This window comes from Trichosporon asahii (assembly GCF_000293215.1).
Source record: "Trichosporon asahii var. asahii CBS 2479 unplaced genomic scaffold scaffold00053, whole genome shotgun sequence".
NCBI classification, from domain to species: Eukaryota; Fungi; Basidiomycota; class Tremellomycetes; order Trichosporonales; family Trichosporonaceae; genus Trichosporon; species Trichosporon asahii.
This window is the reverse complement of record NW_014040871.1, coordinates 27824-50888: the sequence shown is the minus strand read 5'-3', so window position 1 is coordinate 50888 and position 23065 is coordinate 27824. Positions and strand designations below refer to the sequence as shown.

At 58.0% G+C, this 23065-nt stretch overlaps 8 protein-coding genes across 8 annotated transcripts; 1 reads left to right on the top strand and 7 right to left on the bottom strand.

Moving 5' to 3' along the window:
• Window positions 1-3757: 3757 nt before the first annotated feature.
• A1Q1_03159 (uncharacterized protein) lies at window positions 3758-4146 on the top strand (the record flags this gene model as incomplete). Its single annotated transcript, XM_014323612.1, has 2 exons — window positions 3758-3809; window positions 3956-4146. 2 exons carry the CDS (start codon window positions 3758-3760, stop codon window positions 4144-4146), a joined length of 243 nt encoding a protein of 80 aa, XP_014179087.1.
• A 1537-nt stretch (window positions 4147-5683) lies between these two features.
• Window positions 5684-7929, bottom strand: A1Q1_03158 (uncharacterized protein; the record flags this gene model as incomplete). Its single annotated transcript, XM_014323611.1, has 3 exons — window positions 5684-6410; window positions 6458-6739; window positions 6803-7929. 3 exons carry the CDS (start codon window positions 7927-7929, stop codon window positions 5684-5686), a joined length of 2136 nt encoding a protein of 711 aa, XP_014179086.1.
• Window positions 7930-8847: 918 nt separating this feature from the next.
• A1Q1_03157 (uncharacterized protein) lies at window positions 8848-10562 on the bottom strand (the record flags this gene model as incomplete). Its single annotated transcript, XM_014323610.1, has 4 exons — window positions 8848-9161; window positions 9245-9481; window positions 9520-10158; window positions 10268-10562. 4 exons carry the CDS (start codon window positions 10560-10562, stop codon window positions 8848-8850), a joined length of 1485 nt encoding a protein of 494 aa, XP_014179085.1.
• A 1577-nt stretch (window positions 10563-12139) lies between these two features.
• On the bottom strand, window positions 12140-12982 carry A1Q1_03156 (uncharacterized protein; the record flags this gene model as incomplete). Its single annotated transcript, XM_014323609.1, has 3 exons — window positions 12140-12204; window positions 12245-12866; window positions 12932-12982. The coding sequence occupies 3 exons, from the start codon at window positions 12980-12982 to the stop codon at window positions 12140-12142; spliced, it is 738 nt and encodes a 245-aa protein (XP_014179084.1).
• Window positions 12983-13268: 286 nt separating this feature from the next.
• On the bottom strand, window positions 13269-15673 carry A1Q1_03155 (transcription factor; the record flags this gene model as incomplete). The annotated part of the gene is made up of 8 exons (XM_014323608.1): window positions 13269-13682; window positions 13775-13961; window positions 14010-14251; window positions 14312-14382; window positions 14454-14795; window positions 14834-15029; window positions 15081-15482; window positions 15545-15673. 8 exons carry the CDS (start codon window positions 15671-15673, stop codon window positions 13269-13271), a joined length of 1983 nt encoding a protein of 660 aa, XP_014179083.1.
• A 207-nt stretch (window positions 15674-15880) lies between these two features.
• On the bottom strand, window positions 15881-16753 carry A1Q1_03154 (uncharacterized protein; the record flags this gene model as incomplete). Its single annotated transcript, XM_014323607.1, has 2 exons — window positions 15881-16385; window positions 16488-16753. 2 exons carry the CDS (start codon window positions 16751-16753, stop codon window positions 15881-15883), a joined length of 771 nt encoding a protein of 256 aa, XP_014179082.1.
• Window positions 16754-17376: 623 nt separating this feature from the next.
• A1Q1_03153 (major facilitator superfamily transporter) lies at window positions 17377-20027 on the bottom strand (the record flags this gene model as incomplete). The annotated part of the gene is made up of 6 exons (XM_014323606.1): window positions 17377-17909; window positions 17968-18363; window positions 18592-18804; window positions 18962-18984; window positions 19301-19615; window positions 19687-20027. The coding sequence occupies 6 exons, from the start codon at window positions 20025-20027 to the stop codon at window positions 17377-17379; spliced, it is 1821 nt and encodes a 606-aa protein (XP_014179081.1).
• A 468-nt stretch (window positions 20028-20495) lies between these two features.
• Window positions 20496-22871, bottom strand: A1Q1_03152 (uncharacterized protein; the record flags this gene model as incomplete). The annotated part of the gene is made up of 3 exons (XM_014323605.1): window positions 20496-22324; window positions 22378-22736; window positions 22819-22871. 3 exons carry the CDS (start codon window positions 22869-22871, stop codon window positions 20496-20498), a joined length of 2241 nt encoding a protein of 746 aa, XP_014179080.1.
• Window positions 22872-23065: the final 194 nt, after the last annotated feature.

The following is a 23065-nucleotide window of genomic DNA, read 5'->3' as shown; positions in this document are numbered from 1 at the left end:
CGCTCTTGGCTCAAACGCTTGATGTTCGACTCGACACCACCGACGTCTTGCCCGCTAGAGACCAGCACCGACACAGCCACCTGCACAAGCTTGACACCACTCCTTTCGGCAGTGTACACTCGTGCGATCGGCCTCGCCGGTCCACACCTCACCGCAATTGCATTAGCGGCCCAAGCACCCCCTCGCACGCACACGCGACATGCCGCGACGACGACACGCGGGCTTTAAGCGCGTAATGGTTTGTGGACAATCTCCACCACCCCTTAAGCAGTCTTAAGCACACCAAGCGGTTATCCGAAGACGACTTCATCCAGCACAACAAGCTCGACAACCACAACGACCACAACGACCACAACAACCACGACTTTAACTTCACTCCACTCGAGGGGCGTTGCTGGTCCACCTAGCTCGCAGGGCCCGGCTTCGGGGCGGCGAAGTCGACGCCTCACCCTCCACATCCGCGATTGCATCAGCTGGATCCCTCCGCCAGGTTATTCTGATTCCGTTTTCCCTGGTTATCTTCAATCTCCAAACTATTCGCTCGCGCCTCGTTTCCATCTGTTCCCCATCGCATTCGGCCGTTGGTCCACTCAACCTTGTCAACCTCCACGTCAAACGCCGGACTGGCATTCTAACTGTCCGGCGTGCTCGCGATTGCATCAGCGACTCGAGATCTTTTTGTCCAGTTGCCAGTTGTCCGACTCTCCAACCCTTCCTCAGCCCCGGACTGAGTGGCCCTCCGGCAGACCCGCGATTGCATCAGCGGTTCCAGTGACGGTTTTTGTTGTCCAATACGAGTCTATCAAGTCTTCGTTCAGCATCGCCGCTCGGCTCGTCATCTCAGCCCGTCGGCAGTTTCGCGATTGCATCAGCGTAACTCTCTCTCGCTCGTGAAGTCATGCGCTCTCCTCCATCAAGCATCGATAACTTTTCGGCCCTCGGCACTGGCTTCGGCAATGGTCCGGCCAAGACCGGCACTGGCTTTGGCACCAGGTTGGCTCAGGTCCAACCTTTTCAGCCCGTTGGCATCTACCAACGGAGCAACCACCAGGCTGTCTCCACCGGGAGGGCAGTCTGATGATCTGTTCGCCTTACCGCGATTGATTCAGCGGTTGAAGGCATGGGACTAGCAACGGCTGAACTACATCACCTGAGTCCTGCTTGGTCGGGCGTCCCACGGGTGTTTTGCCGCGATTGCATCAGCGGCACACCAATCGATTCATCTTTTCTGAACGCTTATCCGATCTCGACGACTTCTCTCGATCTCACGATTTCTCATCACCTCGATCTCGACCCCGAGCAGCGGTCTCGGCACTGTCAACCCAATTACCGAGCCTCGGTCTCGCTACTGTCAACCCCGAGCGCCGGTCTCGGTCGCTGTCAACCTCTTTGCCTTGCGCTCTGACCAGCGCGTGCCTTCCCGCGATTGCATCAGCGGGTGAGCGTGGGTCGCGTCCCGTTTCCACCCGACTCCAGTTTTGACCTTTTCGTTTTATACTTTGCAACCTCCGCGATTCGAAACCAAGCAAATCAAGCCAAGTCAAGCGATTCAAACCAAGCGATTCAACGAGATCTTTTTGCGAGCGTCTCTCAATCCAGATCTTTTTGGCAGTGGGCCCTCTCGCCGTGTCTCGACCGGCGAATGGCGTAGTGGCGTCGCCATTGCATGTGCGGCGTCCAGTGGGTATTGTCCCCGTCTGAAGGCATGGCGATTGCATCAGCCTCCCAGCCGTATAGGCTCGACCTAAGTGGCGGTAGGCTGCCCCGCCACGGTTGACGTCTTCGCCCGAACCACCGGGTTCACCTACCGCGATTGCATCAGCGGTTCTCAATCTGCTCAAGATGCTCAAGATCTGTTCGAGTCCTCTCCGAATCCCATCGGCCTTAGTCCAGCCCGGTCTGGTGTCCCATCTCCGTTCACCCGCCCCGGTCACTGTCACGCCGCATCCCTCTCAGGCGCTGACCAGCGCGTGCCTGCCCGCGATTGCATCAGCGGGTGGGCGTGGGTCGCGTCCCTCCATCCATCGACTCGCAGCGTGGGGGCAACCCTGACCTCGCTATCCCGCGGCCGCGCGCAGCGATTGCATCAGCTGCGCCCCATGAGTCTCCTCTTCGTCTGAAGGTGTGGCGATTGCATTGGCCCCCAGACGTAAGAGCATAGGTTATCCTCCGTCGACCTCTCGCCGTCGAATCGGTCAAGTTCATCTGCCGCGATTGCATCAGCGGCGATCGAATCTGTTCCACTCTCTCCAATCTGTTTGCGTTCTCTCCGACCTTTTCAAGCGCTTTTCAACCTCTCCAAGCGGTTTTTGACCTTTTCAAGCCTTTTCCGACCTTTTCAAGCGCTTCTATGCCGACCTTTTCGGATTTGCGACCTTTTCCGTGATCTTTCCTGATTCCCTGAAGCTGAAGCTGAGCTTGCATCCGACTGCTTCCTCAATCCGCCTATCGAGTCGTTGGAACACGCGCACGCGAATGCGATTAGCGCTCCGCGTCTGGGTGATCTCCCCGTTCGGCGGTGCCGCGATTGCATCAGCGGCAATCGTTCGGACGTCTATTCTCGACTCCTCAAGCGGTGGGGTGATGCGACTTGTCAGCATCACCTCTTGGGGCATGCCCCGCGCTGGCGCCTTCGGGTGACCCACCAGCACGACCCGCGATTGCATTAGCGGGTCTCAACTATCGATGCAAGTCTCTGAAGCTAAGAGAGCCTTGACCTGTTCAAGCTCTGAAGCTGTGGACCATCGATTCAATTTATCAAGTTGTGCGGCGTGCGATTGATTCTCAGCTCGACCGCTCTTGGGAGACGATCCCCGTCGACGTCGACCCGCGCGATTGCATCAGCGCCAGCCTTGCGACGCGCAGCTCAAGCCAAATCGCGACCGACCTGTTCAACCTTTTCTTAACTTCACATCACACCCCTATGTTCACTCAGCCGACAAGGAGTGCGACATTTGCGCCGCGATTGCAGTAGCGGCGTTTCGTGAGATTCGTTTCAAAGGGCCTATTTGCCGCGGCGTCGCGAGTGCTTCGGCGACGTCTTGTGGGATTCGTCCCCGACGAGTGCAGTTGTAGCGCGGTCCGCCGCATAGTATGCAGTCTGTGTCTCGTCGCTCTCGTCGCTTCAGGTACCACTTACTCACCGCACCGTGTTGAACTCATAGCTGAATCCTCACCCCCTTCTGCTTATTGAGGAAACTCAGTAAGTCATTGAGCTGACACAGGTTGGAACATCCCAACAAGCGTCTTTCGTGCTCTTCTGTGCATCCTGAGGGCTGTCGTACGGTCGAAAGGACGCCGGCGAGTGAGGTGGTTCGTGCAGGAGATGAACCCCGAGTCTGAAATTTTGGTTCCGCTCCGACCACAAGCGAGCCTTAACGCACTGGTCACATGACCGCAATCTTATCAATGACGCACCTCGGTGCGAGTGCCCTCGGCCCGCGGAGCCTGGCCGGGACCTTAACGGTCTCTTGCGATGCGGGGTTAGAACACCCTTGGGTGGCGAGGATGCGCAGGTGATAGTCTGCGTCACGGGTGACGACAGGTCCGGTAGTGGAGTACGCCGTAGGTAGAATGCAAGACAAGTGGGGGTATAAAGACCCACCTCACCTGACTGCGAGTCGGGCGCACAGATCGCCCATCGCACGCCGACTCCCTGGCATACTTAACCCCGATTATTGCTCGAACTGACTGACTGCCGACCCAGCGCTCAGACCCCCTTCACCCCCGAGTTTATAACAACGCAAACAAGCACATCATGAGCTCGCCCACCGACTCGAACCACAGCATGGACTCGATCAAGCAGCACGGTGAGTTGCCTCGGTGTTCGTGGAGCGGCTGGCGGGCACCCGGCCGCGCCAGCTGGTGTTGACACTGTGGCCACCGACGAGATCCTCCTTTAAGCTGGCCGATTCAGACACTTCACTCCGATTGTGTGCTCAATGCTAACCACCAGCGCCCCCGCAGCCTTTCACCCCCGCCGAGGCAAGCATCGTCGACTCGTACGGCTCCTGGGACGCCTTCTGCCGCGTGTACGGCCTCAAGCCGGCGAACCCGGACGAGGCGGTCGAGGCCTACTGCATCGTCCGCCAGATGGCGCGCTACGACTCTCCCGCGCCGAACAGCGACAATGCCGCCTCCCCTTGAGCTTCTTCTCGCTCCTCCAGCATCCACAGTCCACTGCACACCTACAGTTTTCCCGCATTAGTTTTCCCAATCGCTATGTTCCACACCCCATGATTGATGTATGTAATGACCCCTTAGCTCTGTCAGCGCTGTCCACACTGCATGACTGGAGTGGACGCCAAAAGCAGCAAACCGGACCGTAAGCCAGTCTGGGATCTGTCCTCGGACTGCGCAATCAGACGCACGGGCTCCATCTCGCCGGTTGGACGCCAAGAGACCCACTAGGCGCCGATACTGGGCGTTCACAAAGACCCTGCTGCATGCTGTCCGGTGCTCATTGTCCTGCTCAGTGTCTGTCCAGCGACGCACCTCGTCTACTCACCAGATGGAGGAGCTGCAAACGACTCCCTCAGCTGACCTAGATCTAACTTTACCGGCCGGCCGGGTGGAGCCCAGCCAGACTTCGGATCCCCACAATTTTCGAGATCGGCAACTCACCCGTACCAACGCTTCTTCTTATTCACCGAGATCTAACCGACTCCCGCTTCCGGGCTGGAAACACGCTGCATGATCATCTGCTATGAACGAATGCGTGTGGGATGCACACTGACTATAGGTATAGCTACTGAGATCAGTGGTTGACCTTGACCACAAAACTCACTGAGGAAGGCGACGCTGTCCTCTGACCAGTACTCTTTGATGTGGTCCACGTCCGGCTTCACGAGCTTGCCATCGACCGTCGACGATAGATTGAGCGTCCGGCATATCGAGTGAAGCGTCGGCAATGATTCAAAAGGTGGGGTACGATCGGTGCGAAGAGGTAGTTAGATGACTGGAAGGAGGGCAACTGCTTGAGTTTGCAGCCGCTGGTCGCTTTCACTTGATCGCCGCAACGAATGATCTGCGACCACGCCCGACCGACCTCCTGTAACCGCATACGCAAGGCTAGACATAAACTATGGGTTGCAGCAATCTCTATGATCACCACCTTATCTTAAGCCCCTTGTGACTCAGGAAACAGCCTCCCACGCTCTGCATGTCGTCGCATAGAAGGAAGAAGAGAATGACACCGCTGAACTGGGGAGGTGGATCATTTGAAATCTGGCCCAATGCGTGCAAGAGACCAGAGAAGAGGTAAATGAGGCCATAGAAGGTGAACGTATTGCTGGGCAGGTGCAGGACCCGAATGACCGTCTTCGTGCAATTGAGGAACGTGCGGCGATACACTGCCATTAGCTCAATTTCGGCGACAGAGGTAGCTCACGCTGGTGCCATCTGCGGCCCCACAGGTCGCGAAGCGATGTCGAGCGGAACGGTGCGTCGAACATGTCCGTGTCCCATGTACCACCAGCACCACGGCAGCGATGCCTGGCAGAACTGGGCCAAGGATGAGGAGCGCCGCCGCGCAGCGTCGTGTGCTATGCCTCTCTGCTAGTCGAAAACGAATACGGTAGAACTATGAAGACAAATGATTGTGGTTATGGAGACAAACAACGAGACTACAAGTGGGAACGAACGGAGCGAACGGAACGAACGGAAACGAGTCTGGTGCGAAGCTTTAGCTAGTGGCCGTACTCTCCTCGAGCGAGGCGGACATGGCTGCGCTCGCTGTCGCCAGCGCCGCCTCGACAATGTGCGCCGGCACCGAATCGACCGTGATGAAGCGCACTGTGCTGATTTCTGCCGCCTCGGCGACCGCCGTCGCGACAGTGCTCAGGTTCTCGACGGCGGCTTTCGTCAGCGCCGCAGCCGTTGCGGCTGTGTCGACAACAGCCGAAGCGAGCGTTGTCGCGAGGGTCTCGCTGTTCTCGGCGAAAACGTCGGAGACAGTTTCGGAGACGGCCCCGAGAGCAGACTCGAAGACGGCCTCGGAAGCAGCCTCGGCCACGGCTTCGGTTGCCCCAGCAGCGGCGACGGCGACCTCAGTCGACAGCGCCTCCGCGACCTCCGAAGCAGCCTCGAGCACAGCGCTGGGCTCGGCAACGGCGGCAAGTGTATCGGTGACAGCGGCCGTGGCGGCGGGGAATGCGGCTCGAGTGGACTCGGCAACGGAGGAGATAACCTCAGCCAGCGACTCGACGACAGACGGGGTCGCGAGGAGAGCCTGCGCGGCGTCGGTAATGGCGGGAGCAACGTCGGCGGGGGGGACGTGGTAGATCATGTAGACGTGCTTCATGATGAACGGGGCGAGATACTGCCCAACACCCTGATCGGGGAAGAAGGAGCAGGCACCCATGCCGGCGTCGATCCAGGCGTTAGCGACAAGGCGACCTGGTGTCAGCTCTCTATCGGGTTTGCAAGAGCTTTTCAATCATGCTCGTCGCGTCTTCACTCACCAGTCACAGCAGTCCAGGTCCAAGTCCAGCACCAGCCGAGCAGACCGCGGGTACGAATGCCGAGGATACGCTTGGCGGCAATCTCGAGACTGCACCCCACGCCCGAGAGCATAAAGAAGGCCATCACGTGCGAGAACCTGGGTACCGGGTCGGCCGTGATCTCGCCCATAGCGTGGAGCAGGCCGCTGAAGAGGTAAATGAGCGGGTAGAAAGTGACCAGGTTGTTGGGCAGGTGGAAGATACGGAGCACCGATTCAGTGGCATCGACAAAGGTGTGGCTGCCGTCAGCTCCAAACTCGTTCGCTGCCGTCAGCTCCAAACTCGTTCTCACCTTAGCTCACCGGAAGACCTGGTGCCAGCGACGGCCCCAGAGCTGCATGAGGGACGTGGACTTGAGAGGCGCGTCGAACACGTCAATGTCCCAGACCTCGGGTTCCCAGTAGCCGCTAGCGATGCACAGGAACGCGACGAAGTGATACCACACGGAAAGGAAGCCCCAGATCGCAAGGGGCGGGATGAGCTCCATGAACGTCGACATGAGCCACTTGGGCAGCGGGAGACGCAAGGTGCTGGGGAACAGGACTCCTTCGCTCTCGGCGAGCCAGCCGGCCATGATATGGCCGTACTTCTCGATAAGAGGCAGGCCGCCGGGCGGAGCAATGGCGTGCGGCCCAATTGCGCGGGTTAAGGAGAAGACGATGTCCATGATTGTGTACAGCGCGAGCGTCTTGTAGAGATGACGAAGAGATGATCCCCAGCGCGACGTCGGACGAGGGAATCGACGCCAGTGCTGGATGTGCCGCGCGATGTGAGGCATCTCGGGCGCCTTGCCCTTGCCTCCAGGGCTCAGCAGCTTCACGTCCTTGTTATCGGGCCCGTTGCCGCTGTCAAGGCCGACGTTGCCGAGGCCGATGTGCCGCTGGTTCATGACGAGGTCTAAAGCCGCAACCCAGCGCGGTCGCCCGCGCCCCATGTACGGGTCCACAATCGGCTCCTTCACCAGTGCAAGCGAGGCGTACCGCGCAACCAGCTGCCAGTACAAGATGCCGAACATAGAGTTGTAACAGCACCAACGGAGGTCTGGGATTAGCTCAAGCACATGCTTAAGAGCTGCCTCGGTGCTGCGAGCTCTGACATCGTCGGACTCACCATAGAAACGGTTGTTCAAGTAGGCGGACGTCGCGATGCTGATGCCGACGATACCGAGTGCGAGACGGACCTCGCGTGTCTCGCGGGCGAGCCTATCCTTTGGCCCGCCGATGATAAGGTAGGCCATAATGGCGGCCGGAATGAAGGGAACGAGGGCATAGTTGAACCACTGGCGGAGAGAGAAGTGGTCAAAGTCGAGCGGCGCCGCGGTACGTTGAACATGCTCCCAGACAGGATTGAGTGGGCCCCACGGCGCGGGGAAGAGCGTATCCCAGAGCCGGCCGATGTCGCCGAGCGAGAGGCTCAGCGGTTCAGCCATGATCGAAGCGGTCGAAAAGTTGCGGAAAACGAATGTGATTGAGTGTGAGGTTGAGTTGAGCGCGATCGTTAGTCAGCGAGGTTGGATAAAAGGCCAGTCTGTCGTCAAGAAGAGGTGTGGAATGACCGCACCCAGTGTCGCTTTCCAGCCGGTACGAGATTTGCGCATGGGGCGCCCAGCGGCCGCAACATGCCAGGCCATGCCGGCCAGCCTGACCCACGCAGCAAAGCCGGTCGTGCGCCTGGATCCAGTCGCGCACGATCGGAGTGCGCAAGTCGGGGACATTGTCTGGCGTTCAGGGGTGTGACATGGAGGCTCAGCGCGGCCCCAGCCTCACACGCCCCCCGGCTTCCTTCTCAATGATGGCGTAGAGGCGTCGTGGCGTCGAGCGCCATGCTGCTAGATGCGGTGAGACAAGTACGCTCCCCGATGTCGCCTAGATAGCTGTTATCAGCACTGCCCCGGCGCCTTAGTGCGCATGGGATGGTTGGGGAGGTGGATGCAGAGTGATGGTGAAGTGGGTGAAGATAAAACTCGGCGTCTTCGCGTCTTCCTTAGTCCACTTTCGTGGCCGATCAATCATCCGCCGTTGCTTCTTAGATCTCAAAATCATGGCCCGTTCACATTCGCCGACATCTCTCGCAGTTTGAATGCACACTCGGACACGCGTAGAAGACGACGGTCTGCTGGCGGCTCAGGGCGCTGGGGTCGATGTGGTATGCATGGGAAACTATGTCACCATCGGGTACACGTCAGGCAGACGAGGTATGCAAGACAAGGCTCTGCGGTCGAGGGCGGGCTCCGGCAGTCATGAAGGTATAAAGGAAGGAAACAGTGGATACAAGTGTGATCTAAAGCGAACGGAGGGAAGTGATGAGCAGGAGATAACTGGCTGAGCGTCGTCGCCTTGCGATCCTCCTAAAGTTCGGCAGCGGCATCGGCCGCGACTGCGACAACCGTTTCAATGACGGCCGCAGTCGTGGTAGTGACACTTTCTACGGCCGACTCAACGACCGACTCAGCGAGCGCGGCCGTGGTCTTCACGAATGTCTCTGCAAGGACGGGTTTTGACTCCACAACCTCGGCGATCGCCGACCCAGCTCCATGAAGCGGCTCAAGCGTGAGTCCGTGCTTGAGGATGTAGGGGACGACGAGTTGGCCGAATCCCTTGTCTGGGAAGAAGCTGCACGCAGCCCATCCGGGGTCAACCCAAGCGTTGAGGATGAGCGTACCTGCGCATTAGCCCCAGTGTTAACGCCAGACTCACCTGTGAGCGTGCTCCAGAAGAAGGTCCACACCCAACCAGCGGGCCCACCGACGAAACGGCCGGTCACGCGCTTGAACATGACCTCGAGGGCGTTGCCCAAGCCGGCGAGAAGGAAGAAGAGAATGACACCGCTGAACTGGGGAGGTGGATCATTTGAAATCTGGCCCAATGCGTGCAAGAGACCAGAGAAGAGGTAAATGAGGCCATAGAAGGTGAACGTATTGCTGGGCAGGTGCAGGACCCGAATGACCGTCTTCGTGCAATTGAGGAACGTGCGGCGATACACTGCCATTAGCTCAATTTCGGCGACAGAGGTAGCTCACGCTGGTGCCATCTGCGGCCCCACAGGTCGCGAAGCGATGTCGAGCGGAACGGTGCGTCGAACATGTCCGTGTCCCATGTCTCTGGCTCCCAGAAGCCGGATCCGATGCACAAGATGGCGCCGAGGTGGTAGACCCCGCTCAGCATGCCCCAGATCATCATCGGTGCCGCGGCCTTGAGAACGACCCCAACGTAGAACGGCGGCACAACGTAGCCAATTGTAGACGGGAGAAGGATTGTCCGAGTCTCTGCGATCAAGCCAGGAACGATATGATCGTACTGCGGCAGCCAGGCGCGGCCGCCGGGAGGTGCGAGGGCGTCAGGGCCTACAGCGCGCACAAACGTGAACAGCGCATCTTCCAGGCAATAGATGAAAAGGAAGTGGCCGAGGTGGCGAGCGAAAGCTGCCAGCCGAGTCGTGGGGCGCGGCTGCCGCCGCCAGTGACGCAGATGCACCTCCACTTGCGGTCGCTCGCCCGGTTTCAGCTCAGGAAGGGCCAGGTTTGGGGGCCCAGCGGATGTGTCGAGACCAACGGATCCGAGGTACACATGTCGGAGATTGATAGCGAGATCGATGGCGGCGACCCACCTGGGGCGACCGAGGGCCATCCAGGGATCGACGACGGGGTCCTTCAGCAAAGCTAGCTCGAGGTATCGCAGGCTGACAGTCCAGTAGGAGATGCCGACGAAGTTGTTATAGACAGCCCAGCGGTACGCTATCGTCAACTGATGCAGTGGACAAAGACTCACTAGTGAAGCGCCGCGTGAGGAAGGAGTGCGTCAACATCGTCCATCCAGCGACGGCGAGAGCGGCACGAATCGGTCGCGACTCCCGTGCTAGCTTGTCCTTCGGCCCACCAACGAGGAGATACGAGATGAGCACCAGCGGGACGAGCGGCAGGACGAGCCAGTTGAACCACATGAGTAGGTCTGGCGTAAGGGGCTGAGCGCGGAGGGCTATCCGGTGGATCGGATTGAGAATGCCGAACGGTGGCGGGCAGGCGTACGCGTACGCTCGACCCGCGAAGTCTAGTAGCTGTTGCATGGCCAAGTGAAGTTTGGAAACGAGCGTCGGTGAGTTAATCAGGTAGGTCAGAGGTGAGTGTTGAGATCTCACATATCGACATCGCCCGGATCTTATGTACTTTGATGCCGCAGATGAACGGGGAGCGCCGACTGCCACCCCCTCAGGTGACACCGTAACAGTTCTGCCCGCGACAGAGGTCCGTGGAGTGCACGGAGACGATTGGAATGATGGTGATTAATTTGAGACGCTCCAGGGAGGAGACAGAATCTTCCTGACGGTGAGTCAGGTCCGTTTCACCGTCCGTGAGGAGGAGGCGGCAATTCATTGTCAGCCATGTCTGCCAATGACGCGGTGGTTGCAAGGTGGTCGTCGCGAACGGTCCGGTGCGTTCCGACACGACAGGCGATGAGTTTCGGAGGGACGTCAGAAGTGTTGGCGAATTAACCGCGGGGTACTGGAACAGGCAGATGGGGTCGGCAGAACCGTTTGCCAACAGATTGAGCGGTTATGTGAGGCTGTTGAAGAGGCGTTGGGACTTGGTTTGTCCACGAGATGCGGCTTCTTAGTCCTTCGCATCTGGCCACAAGAGTATGCCAAATCGATGTGTCGATATGTTTCTGATCACGTAGAGAGGACGCTCCCCAACAGAATAGATGGAGATACGGGCTGGTGAAGGGAACCCGAGAGTTACCGTCACCCCATGGACATACCTCATCGCCCGCCGGCCTCATCGCACGCCGGCGGCTGTGTAGCTTAAGCCCATGGAGGAAGGGTGGATCGAGATGAGTCTGGAATTCGTGTGTCGAGCTGTCGAGTGATCAAGCGGGCTGTGCACTCTCAACCTGAGGCAAGCGCGACTCGAAGGACGGTTGGGGCGGGGGGTTTCGCCGATGGTGACTACCATACATACCGACAGGACCACAGCCTGGATCCGTACCGGCGTCTCTGGTCACTCTCTTCCGCGAGCCTCACGTCTAGAAGAGTTCAACTTACCTTATCGCGACGGCCCCAACCTTGGAATCTAAACAGCAGCTCTGAGGGTAAGTGGGTCGAGGTGGTGAACAGAGAAGAGTTGTGGGAGGAGATGGAGGAAGTGGAGCCGCCCGTCACTGGTCGGACTTGAGTATGACAAGTTGATGCAGGTATAGCAGTGCAGTATGCTAATACATTGCACAGCTGGGAAGGTGGGAGGAGCGAAGGATCATCGGCGACAAGCGACAAGGAAGGTCAAGATGGAGAACGTGGACGAGCGGAGATAACCACACGTCCAGTCATCCTTGGTTTTGTTTACGTAACTACGGAGGGAGTTCGGCTTTTGACAGCCGACGACACTGGATAAACACACGTCTCCATCAAGCATCTATCTGTGCATGTATCAGTGAATAGTGTGCTTCTCTTCACGACAGAACAAAGGGTAAGGTTGAAGATGAGCATACTTAGATGCATCTAGAAAGACTGGGTCGGTCACTTAAGGCTGGCTCAGCCCTGAACACGGAGAAGTGGAGGCCGATCATGTCACGCCGTGCATCTGACAGTACGAATCGCACCAGTATGTACAGGAGGGCTTAACATGTGCAATGGCATGTGAAGGGCACCTAAACAGCATGGTCATGGTGGAGATGGGTGGCAAAGGCTGCCGAGGCGACTTGATGGTGAGGGTCTGCGAGATGAGTGAGCTACAGAGCGGAGCAGGCACTCACCAGTGGACGCCATCGCCGCCGAGACGACCTCGACAAACTTCTTCTGGAATTCAACGGTGCCCGGCACGAAGTCTGCGCTCGCTCTGCAAAGAGCAAAATAGAACTGTGGAGGAATAGAGCAGACAAACTCGTATGGAGGGCCGTGCATGTGGAAGAGGTGGAAAGCTCGGCAGTTGAGAGGATCGCGAGGGTAATCCTGCCAGTTGCAGTTGCTCCTCGGGTGGACGAGCGCTTTCGCACAGAGATGGATGTTGTCAGTCAGGGCACCAAACACAAAGGTCGTCTCCGGATTCCAGTCTTCGACGAGTTCGGCGTATGTGCTCCAGTGCTTGAGGGCTTTGAGACAGAACTTAGAGTCATATTTGTCAAGGAAGGACACGAGGCGAGGAAGACGATGCTTCCAAGGGCGGGCGTTGGCTGTGCCGCGGTTGCTGGGAACCTCACAGATGGTCATGTCGAGCTTAAGGTCACGCATCAGGTGGAGGAAGCTGCGGACAGTAGCAGCGTCTTCAATGGTAGGGTCCGCAAATTCGAAGCTCTTGCTCTGCATTCCGGGCAGAGACAGCATGTCTGCAAACACTGGGCTGTTGGTCAGTCGATGAATGGCTGTGGTAATCCGTACCTTGCGGTTGAGAGTAGAGCGGTCGTGGTGCGAAAGCGAACACCATCGGCTGAGACCACACTCACGTCGCCCGTTTTCCAATGGTCGTCGTCGACGATAGATTGAGCGTCCGGCATATCGAGTGAAGCGTCGGCAATGATTCAAAAGGTGGGGTACGATCGGTGCGAAGAGGTAGTTAGATGACTGGAAGGAGGGCAACTGCTTGAGTTTGCAGCCGCTGGTCGCTTTCACTTGATCGCCGCAACGAATGATCTGCGACCACGCCCGACCGACCTCCTGTAACCGCATACGCAAGGCTAGACATAAACTATGGGTTGCAGCAATCTCTATGATCACCACCTTATCTTAAGCCCCTTGTGACTCAGGAAACAGCCTCCCACGCTCTGCATGTCGTCGCATGGCTCAGAGGAACCCCTCCAGCCCTGTCATGAAATCGCCTTCACCTAGCGGCGCAGTGCTTTGGCTGAGCAGGCTCTGAATAAAGGCGTCAAACTCCTCGTCACCTTGCACGGTGTTGCACTGGAAGCTGGCCGTTGGGCTTGATTCCCAGCCGCGAGACAGGTCACCAACTACCGCCGGCAACTCCATGCTAGCCTTGGCGCACTCATTGAGCATATCCCTCAGAATGCCTGCCTGGCGTCGTCCCGAGCCCCAGGTCGAGCCAATTTTGTCTAGGAACGCTAAGGCGGCATACACTTTCTGGAAAGCAGCAGTGGATTGCGCGGGTGAAGCAGCCTGAGCCGCCGCCAAAAGGAAGCACGTGCCGGCACAGTAGATGATCGCTGTTGTCGTCGGTGGTGTGAAGCGCAGGGAATGCTGCTCATCCCACAGCGTCGCCAGCTGAATGATCTTGCTTGCCGCTTGGTGGCAACGCTGCTAGTCAGCTATTAAGCAAGCCTTCGACTCACGGTGAGAGCTACTGTGCCGATGCTTTGATAACCGTCGTGGCTGTGCAAAGGCATGACCTGAGAGAATGGTTGGTAGAGGAGCGCGACAACCCACGCCCACCCCATATGCAAACTGAGGATATGAGGCAGAACTGGTTCTGATCGATTCACATCCAGGGTCAGAGGGGCAGGAAGAGCCTCGAGCCAACTGTCAAGCGCATCGCTGCAATCAGCAACAGTCGTACCGTCAACTCACGCAAAGCGCTGGACTGTTCCCGACTCCACCAGCGAAAGCTTCTCGGCTCGTCCTGTGTAGACGGTTCGCGATATCTGCGAGGCAATCTGCATGAGATGCGTCGTGTGCACAAAGGTGAGGGACAAGTACGACTTTTGGGGAGGCAGAGACTGGTATTTGCCGGGAGGCCAGATCCACATGACGTTGTCAGTGGCTGGGTCAGGTCGGGGTGAAGGAAGGCTAGCATGAGCTCCAGACGTTAGCTAGACTTACGTGCTATCAGGCAACATTGGCTTTCTTCCGACGTAGATTCCCCACATCACCTCCTGGCAGTAGCAAGACCAGAACGTGACGTTGCGCTGGACAGCGGCCTCAGGCTTCAGCTTGCCTTTGGCTACGAGAGACGCCGAGTTCACATGCAACCCCACTGCCAGTTAGCTTGAACTGAAGACTGGGACAACTCACGGGCGTAGCATAGCCTGTTTGCAAGGCCATGGTTGACCCACCCTATCGAATAGTCGCCCATTGTGCTCATGAAGGAGCCTCTGATTGCCAGGGCTTGGACTGTGGCCACAGACGGGTTGGCACATTCTCTGTTCAGGTGCCTGTCACCCTCCTGCATGAACACCCTACGCGTGACGAGTGCACGCAGATGCTCGTCGTCGACGAAGCCGAGACCGACAGCAAGAATCATGTTGTGCAGAAGCGGCGAGTAATTCGGAGCCACGACTGGCAGCTCAGACTCTTGTGGTGTTGATAGGGCGATTTCCATGTCGCGGAAGAACAGGTGAGGAGTCGCCCTTTGGCCTGTTGTCAGCGAGGAAGGCGATTGTGACTTGGCTCACCCCAGCTGGCAGCATAGCGAAAGAATCGGTCCACAGCTTGGTCATGTTGTGCGCGAGTAAAGAAAAGGCTGTCGGGTAGAAATCTGGCCCAAGTGCGGTCATCCGTCTGCTCATAAGGGGTAGTTGCGTCTTGCGCCGGTTCTGGCAGGCTGTCGTGACGGAAAGCACTCATAGGGGCATGAACGCGCAAACGTCCCTGTCGATCTTGAACCTGGAATCAGCTCACTGAATGTGACTGTGAGCTCACGATGTATCCCTCGAGATCGTCTGCTGATGGCGAACGCCTGGCAGGTAGGATAGAGGCGGCGATACCGTTCGTCAGGTCTGACGGAGGTACCCCAATCTCAGGAGGGGCGGGGGGCGGGTTGGCCGAAGGGGGAAGGGGGGCTGAGCGCTGAGGCGGCACGGAGGACACACTTGGGGGCGGTAAGGGGGCTGCATCGTGCGAAGCAACAGGTTGAACACCGGCGGTAATAGCAACGTCCACGAGTGAGTCCCACATCGTTGTATCTGCTTGCCCGGGGAAGGTAGAGGAGGAGAGGGAAGGCGGTGATCGCGACCGAGATTGCCGCAGTTGCGACTCCAGTTCGGCGATGCGGGCGCGGAGAGCGTTGGCCTCGGATCGAGAGATGTTCTTACGCCAGTCGGCCTTCGTGTTCCATACGCAGTCGTCCTGGGGTCAGATTCCTCTCTCCTCCTATCTGCTCTCACCTTGTACGCCTGGCACGTCCGGCAGACGGGTTTCTGCCCGTCGCACTTCTTCTTACGGTGCCTGCAGTTCCTGCAAGCTTGACTGATGTTGGACCTCTTCCGCGGCGGACTTGGGGGGGGGGCGGACATGATGATAGAGGGAAGGCGGCCCAAACGAGGTGGTGGTGGACAGTGCGGTGGAGGAAGGATAATGGGCGGTGTGCCCACTGTCGTCTTCGAATCGACGGGACCTGATAGGGTGCAGATAACACCCATCCACACATCAACCAGGTCGCCACTGTGCAGCTCAAACTCAAGCACGGTACAACAATGCATAGTGGCCTCACTCTATAACGATCATTGCACAACGTCCTCGACGCGAGTGTCAAGGACAACCATAGACCCAGGCGTGTGCCCGATCACCATACCCTTTACCTCCGGCGACTGCATCACACTCAATTGGGGTGTAACCCCGCACGCCCAGAAGACAGGCACCTCCCCTTCCCGGATTTCCTGCGCCGAACCCTGGTCAGGCTTGTTGATATCGCTGATACCCAGCTTCTCAAGAGCGTCCCATCCCCAAGCAATCGGCTCGCCGTGGGTAGTGATGTACGGCCGAGTGATAGCGCGCACCTTCTCGACGTCCTCGGCGCGGTACGGTCTCATGGACACAACTGTGTTGCCTCCAAATACTCCCGCAGGCATCAACGGCACGTTCGTGTGGAACATGCAAGCCGATACATTGTTCTCGATATGTCGTGGCACGAGTCCAGCCTGCACCAAGGCGTGTTCGAAGGAGAAAGAGCAGCCGACTGAGATCAGTGGTTGACCTTGACCACAAAACTCACTGAGGAAGGCGACGCTGTCCTCTGACCAGTACTCTTTGATGTGGTCCACGTCCGGCTTCACGAGCTTGCCATCGACATAGCTGGAGTCAGCTCGACTCAGCTGAAGATCTACTCACACATTGTACCCTGGCACGTCCGTGCGAATGTCGATCCCATCAGCGACGCCGGGCGGGAATTTCGTCTCCCCCGGCTTCGTCTCGGCGAGCAGCGGGCAGGCGACGGGGTTGCGCAGGCAAAGGTTGCGGAAGTCCTTGGCATATCTCTCCGGGAGAATGATGAGGTTCGCCTGAACGTGGCCAGGGGCGAGACCAGCGGTGCTCCCCTTCAGGCCGTCGCGGGCAGCTCGACGAACATCGGCAGCTGTCTGGCTTTGGCGAGTCATGGAGTGTTCAATTGGCAGAGCGAGTCGATTCGGGCCTGTGCTGAAGACGCAGCTGACCTTGGTGTCTCTTTTGTCCTCGTCTGATAGCTCGTCAGCATCGGCTCGACGGCGCGCTAGGGCCCCAACAATCGAGATTGTGAGGCTGGAACGAACGGGGACAACAGACCGGCCCACCCTGGCGGTCATGAGAACAGTGCTCGGCCGTTAGGCACCGGAACACTAGCGGGGATTCTCGGCTATTGCCGAAAGTCACCGGCAACCTAGGCTCCAGTGCTTAAGTTCTGTCAGGTCGTTGCAAACGGTTTGCCGGAAGCCCTCCTTCAGGCTCTCAGGCTCGCAACTCTGCTAACTCAACTGGGATCTGCTGCGGTGATCGCGTGCATTGATCGCTCTGCACACCGTAGCTCCCCACCAGAAGGTTGGGGCACACATCGTATCACGTGACTTGCCACGTGAATGGAGCCCTTATCTTTCCCTCCTTCCAGCCACGAGACATTACCTAATCTCTCGGTCCTCGGACCGAGACTGATGGGTTGATCGACGCACCATGGATGCATTTTAGAATCTCATTCTCTTCGAAACCTTTGTACAACGTTTTCCCTTCTACTTGCCGGCTATTTATCTCAAAGAGAGTACCTAAAGCTGTAGTGATGGTCGCCCGTGATTCCCTTTGCATCAATGCTCTCCTTCTCCTCGGCTGTCATCATGTCGCGGCGCTTGTTCCTCGTCCGCCACACGTACCACTCGACCGTGATGCCGATGAGCGCCATCATCCAGAAGCCCAAGCTCGCTCCGTGGCCGATAATGTACGCAGGCTTGTCAGAGTCGCGATAGATCTGGCCAGCAATGACACCGCCGATGTTGCCCATCGTTTGCTGCATGCCAACGGAGACTGAGCGTTTTCGGAAACCGGCAATGTTCTGAGCGAGCCAAGTGACATGCAGGCCGACGCCGAGATAGATCCCAGATCCCGCCAGAATGCAGCCCACCAGCTGGGCAGCATGGCCCTTGACGCCGGCCACGAGCATGCAGTAGCCCACGATGGTCACGAGACCAAAGCCCATGATGACAAAGTAGATCGAGTGGTACCTCATGACGATAAAGGTGCCGATGAAGTAACAGAGGGTGCACCAGAAGTAAACGGGGGCCGTGATACCTTGCGATGCAATCCTGTCGAAGCCTAGCCGTCAGACAGGCATGCAGGGACGACTCACCGAAGCCAGACACGATGACGACGAGGAAAGTTGAGAAGCCGTACATGCAGGTGTCGAATCCGAGGTGAGCGAGGCCGGAGAGATAGATCACGGGGTCTGTGAGCGCCTTGCGCACTTCAACCCAAGAGAATCCATCATCGTGCGTGAACACGGCTTCCTTCTTTGCCCGCAGACGCACCACGGCCTTGTCGTCGTCGTTGAGATAACGTGCCGTTTCAGGCGAGTCGGCAATCAGGAAGAAATAAGTGATACCGACCAAAATCGTCACCGCCCCTTCGATTATGTAGAGCCATCGCCAGCCTTCTAGGCCTCGTAGGCCGTCCATCTTTAAGAGACCGGTTGCTAAGAGCCCGCCGATCGTGCCTGAACCGGCGATCATGCTGTAGAGAAGCGTAACTGTCGAGAAAACGAAGTTTAAAGGCAGCGTTGATGAAAGAGCAAGGTCGAAATTTCGTAAGGAGACGAAATAAGGTGGAGGTGTGATCGTCGGAGGGGCGCAAGGTGGAGGTAGGATCGTCAGGCACAGGCGCTAAAGAGAAAAGACTGCGGTTTTCGCGAGTGTCGATCAGAGACGGGTGTGATTTCCCGCAGCTGAAAGACATCCGATGACCAGCGAGTACTCACTTCGAAGGCTGAGCTCATAACGGCTGTAGAACATAGTCATGTAGAGGATAAGACAAGGCGAGAAGGCAGCCTCACACATGCCGAGCAGGAGGCGACAGGCGAGGACAGTGGCGTAATTCTGAGCGAAACCGTTTCCAATCGAGATTCCTCCCCGCACGAGAACGATCGTTGGGATCAATCTCGACGGCCTTAACGTCTTCAAAAGAGCGGTTGCTGGTGTTTCGAAGATTACGTAAGTTACATAGAAGATAGATACGCAAACCGACAGTCCGTTCTGTGGAAAATGAAGGTCTGTTGTCATCCCGCCGATTGCGGCGTTGCCTGAGGTGAGTTTCGAGCAGGTGTGGCTTGGAAAGGGGGGTAAACTCACCGATATTGGCGCGGTCAAGGAAGCTGGAACGAGTCAGCACAGTCACGTGCGCAATTCGGCTTTGGAGAGCGAGGTCGACATCTTCGTTGTGTTGTCAGAAACATGAGAGAAAGAGCGTTGTTGACATCGAAGATCGCAGAGAACCGCCTCAAACAGAGGTGGACCACCTCCACCGGGCCCTCCACCGCCACCTCCACCCGCCTCACGTGACGCCTTCCACCGCCTCCACCTCACCTCCACCCTCGACACACAGAGCGACGCCTATGCAGCAGCAGTGGAAGGGCTTCGTTGGTTGCACTTTCTCACCGCCTTTCTCCACGCTTTTGAAACTGGACTCACCTGACCAGGTAAAGAATTACTGCCATGGGAACCACGCGAAAATCGATCTTGCGAACGACTCGCTTCTCGTCGGCGGGATCGATTTCAATCAACTCAGCCTCGGCAGCTTCGTCAATCGAGCCGACGGCCTTCGTGTCATCGTACTCGGTCGTCGACGTCTTCTCGTTTGGTGTTGCTGTTGCTCTCACGTCCATGGCAAGCAATGGGAGATGGATGGTCAAAGGCTCGGAGGCACTTTTGGTAAGTGAACGAGTTTCGAAGCGGTGTTTAGGGGCGGATCTTCCCTCTGAGGGAAGACGCGTCGATGTATATGAACTAGGGACTTGCATGACTCATTAGACCCTTGGCCGAATTCACGGCGCGCGCTCGCCGTGCTAGTTGCGCACCTCCTTTGATTCTTGGGCTGCGCTTCGCCTCGGCTGGGAACGGCAGATAAGGAAGGCACTGCTTCTCTGCAGGTACGGTAGTCAAGGCAAGGGTCAAGGTAGGAGAGCTGTGACGTCGAAGTATCTGTTGCTACGGAATCATGGCGGAGCGGCCTTCTTTTAGGAGCCCGGCCAGGAGTCCGGCAGGTGGGCAGCGGAGCACGTCGATACAGGTATCCACCCGAGCCAACCACCAGTGACCCGTTTCGTGGCATTGCCTTTCGCAGGTACCGTCCCTTGGAGCCGACCGAAGTCGTGGGGCGCCCTGGCACCAGGAATTCCGGGGTCGGCCGGGGTATCATGTGGGCACGTTAAGCGCAGATTCCAGTCCTCAAGCGAGAGGCGATATCTCGTAATACCCCGGACGGAACTCCTCGCCGCTCGCCGCCTGTTGATTGCGAGTGAGTGCAGGTCCGTGCTTCATGGGTAAGGGTCTGCATGTTCATGAATGTACTCTTTCGTACCGTATTGAGACGGTGAGCCTGGGAATTCGATTGCTTCCCTGCTGTACCAAACGGTGAGTCGAGATAACTGTCCGTTTACTCCCGTGAATTGCCGGCAACGGTGTTTGAGAGCACTCAACGGTGACTTTCTGCCAGATACGGGTCTCCCAAGGGCCAGAGTCGTGCTCCGCTTCTGGACAGCACAATTAACGAAGTTGTGGCTCCTGGACTTGAGGGGCCAATCGCACGCAATGCTGATATCTCTTGCATTAAAGGCCAAGCTAAATACATCCAGAACTACAACTGCGGCTGGGACTCTATCAACAGCTACTCGCGCTCAATTAGGAGGTGATTCGTCGTGACAAGCGCCGTCCAGTGAATGTTGACAAAGATGGTCTGGGTGGCGTCGATGATGAGTGCCGGTCCCGGGACAGCAGTACCGCGCTTCAGGTTGCCCAGCTCGTACACGGGCGCTTCAACGCGAGCACCCTGTCCCTTGGCTTCGTCCCAGACAAAGACACCCTGCTTGAACGCCTCGGCGCTCTGGGCGGGAGCGGACCTTGCGATGGACTTGGCATCCTTGAATGCGCTCTCCCCGAGGCTCTCGTGAGTAGCACCAATACCACGGACCTTGACGTCGTCGACGATGATGCGCTTCTCAAGGAGGAAGCCAAATTCGGCCTTATAGGCATCTTTGAAAGCCTTCTCGAAGTCATCGTTGTCCGAAAGGACCATCAGGCTGGTGTCGCTGCCATCGAAGCGCATGTTGAGCATGCGCTCGAGCCGGATCTGCTTCGGCGTGAAGCCGGCCTCGAGCAGCACCTCGTGCACGCGCTCGCCGAGGCCGTCGAGACGCTTCTTGAGCTCGGGGACGGTCGAGGCGTCGTAGAATGCGGCAGCAGGCTCCTGCAGCTCGTATACGCGGTCGGCGAGGGAGAGACCGAAAGCGGACAGGACACTGGAGTACTTGTGGATGAGGACACGGCGGATGTTAAGGAGCTCGGCGATCTCACACGCGTGCTGCCCACCAGCGCCACCAAAGGACGCCAGGACGTGGTCGGCTGTGTTGAAGCCACGCGCCTCGGTGAGGGTACGGATGGGGCGTGCCATTGTCTCGTTGGCGATCTTGACGAAGCCATACACAAGCTCGTCCATGTCCTTCGTCGTTCCAGTGTCGGCGCGGATCTCAGCAGCGAGTTGCTCAAACTGCCTGCGGCTCGCTTCGGGGTCGAGCGGCTCATTCTCGTTCGGTCCAAAGCACTTGGGGAAGTACTGGGGCACCAGGCGGCCGAGGAACAGGTTTCCATCGGTGAGAGCGAGAGGGCCGCCCTTCCTGTAGCAGGCGGGGCCAGGGTGTGCGCCTGCCGACTCCGGGCCAGCGCGGAACAGGCCGTTCTTGTACGTCAGGCATGAGCCGCCGCCAGCAGCGACGGTATTGATGTCGAGCTGAGGCACGTTGATGGCGACGCCGGCCGTGAATGTTTCGGCGACGCTCTCGTAGCGACCAGCGAAGCGCGAGACATCAGTGCTCGTGCCGCCTACGTCGAAGCCGATGACTGGCGCCTTCTCCTCTTCATCCCAACTCGTCAGCGCGTAGCCAACCACACCTCCTGCCGGGCCGGAGAGAATGGACTTGAGGCCAGAGAAGTGCTTCAACTCGACGAGACCGCCGTCCGATCCCATGAACTCGACGCGCAGGCCGCCATTCTCGCCTCCCTCGAATCCGGCGTAGAATCCGGAGAGGTAGTTCTTCAGAATCGGTGTCAAGTAGGCGTCCGCCGTCGTGGATTGTCCGCGAACTGTCATCTTGATGACGGGGAGAAGCTGGGAAGACAGCGAAATGTTCTCGAAGCCGATCTCCTTGGCGATCTTGCCGATGGCGAGCTCGTGCTCGGGGTAGGTGTAGGAGTGGGCGAAGCAGACGGCCATCGCGCGACAACCAGAGTCATACAGCTTCTGCAGATCGGCCCGAACCTGCTCCAGATCGGGCTTCTTAATGATCTTGACAGCCTCGCCACTGAGACCGCGGACAACATCCTGCGGGTACAGCGCTTGCTGCTCCTCGGCGCCAGGACCATTGTAGGGCTTCGTGATGCGGCCCGCCTCGTCAAACTGAACAGCGTGCTCCTGCGCTTGCGGGTCCGAGGTGTAGCCCACTAGTTGTCAGCTTCCAGTGCTCCCAGGTGGATTAGTCAATAGCTCAACTTACTCAGAGTGACACGCTCATCAACCTCAACGACCTGCGAGTATAAGGGCAGGGCACGCTTGATGTCAAGCTCGAAAATGCGCGGGCGAGTCTGGTTGCCAATCTCGAGCAGATCGCGGAACCCCTTCGTGATGATGAGGGCGTGATCCTGGCCCTTGCGCTCCAGAAGGGCATTTGTCGCTACCGTTGTTGAAAGGCGAACGTAGTCGATGTGCTCTGTCGGCAGGGGCACGCCGCGGGGAATGGAAGTGCCGAGGACACGCTCCAGAATGCGGCGGATACCCTCTGTCGGCGCATCGCGATAGTTCGAGGGGTCCTGCGACAGGAGCTTGATGACAAAGTCGCTACGACCCGTGGGCGAGCTGTCGTCGACGACGGAAGCGTAGCAGTCCGAGAACGTGCCGCCTCTGGTTGTCAGCGGTGCCCATCTCGAAATCAACTCACCGGTCAATGCTAATTCGGATCGAGTGGGGCGGGACTTGGGTGTCGATGGTCATTGTGGAGTGGGGTGGGAAGACTCTGGGTACGTTCCATGCTGCCGCGGATATCTATAAGGTCGTGGTAGAGCATGGCGACTTGCTGACGGCAGAGATCCGTGGTGACTTCGCCTATCGGTGGAGGGAATGTTGAAGCGGCCCTCAGACGGAGCTGAGGATCCGGGCAAACTCTAAGTGGGCAATTCCCAGCGGAA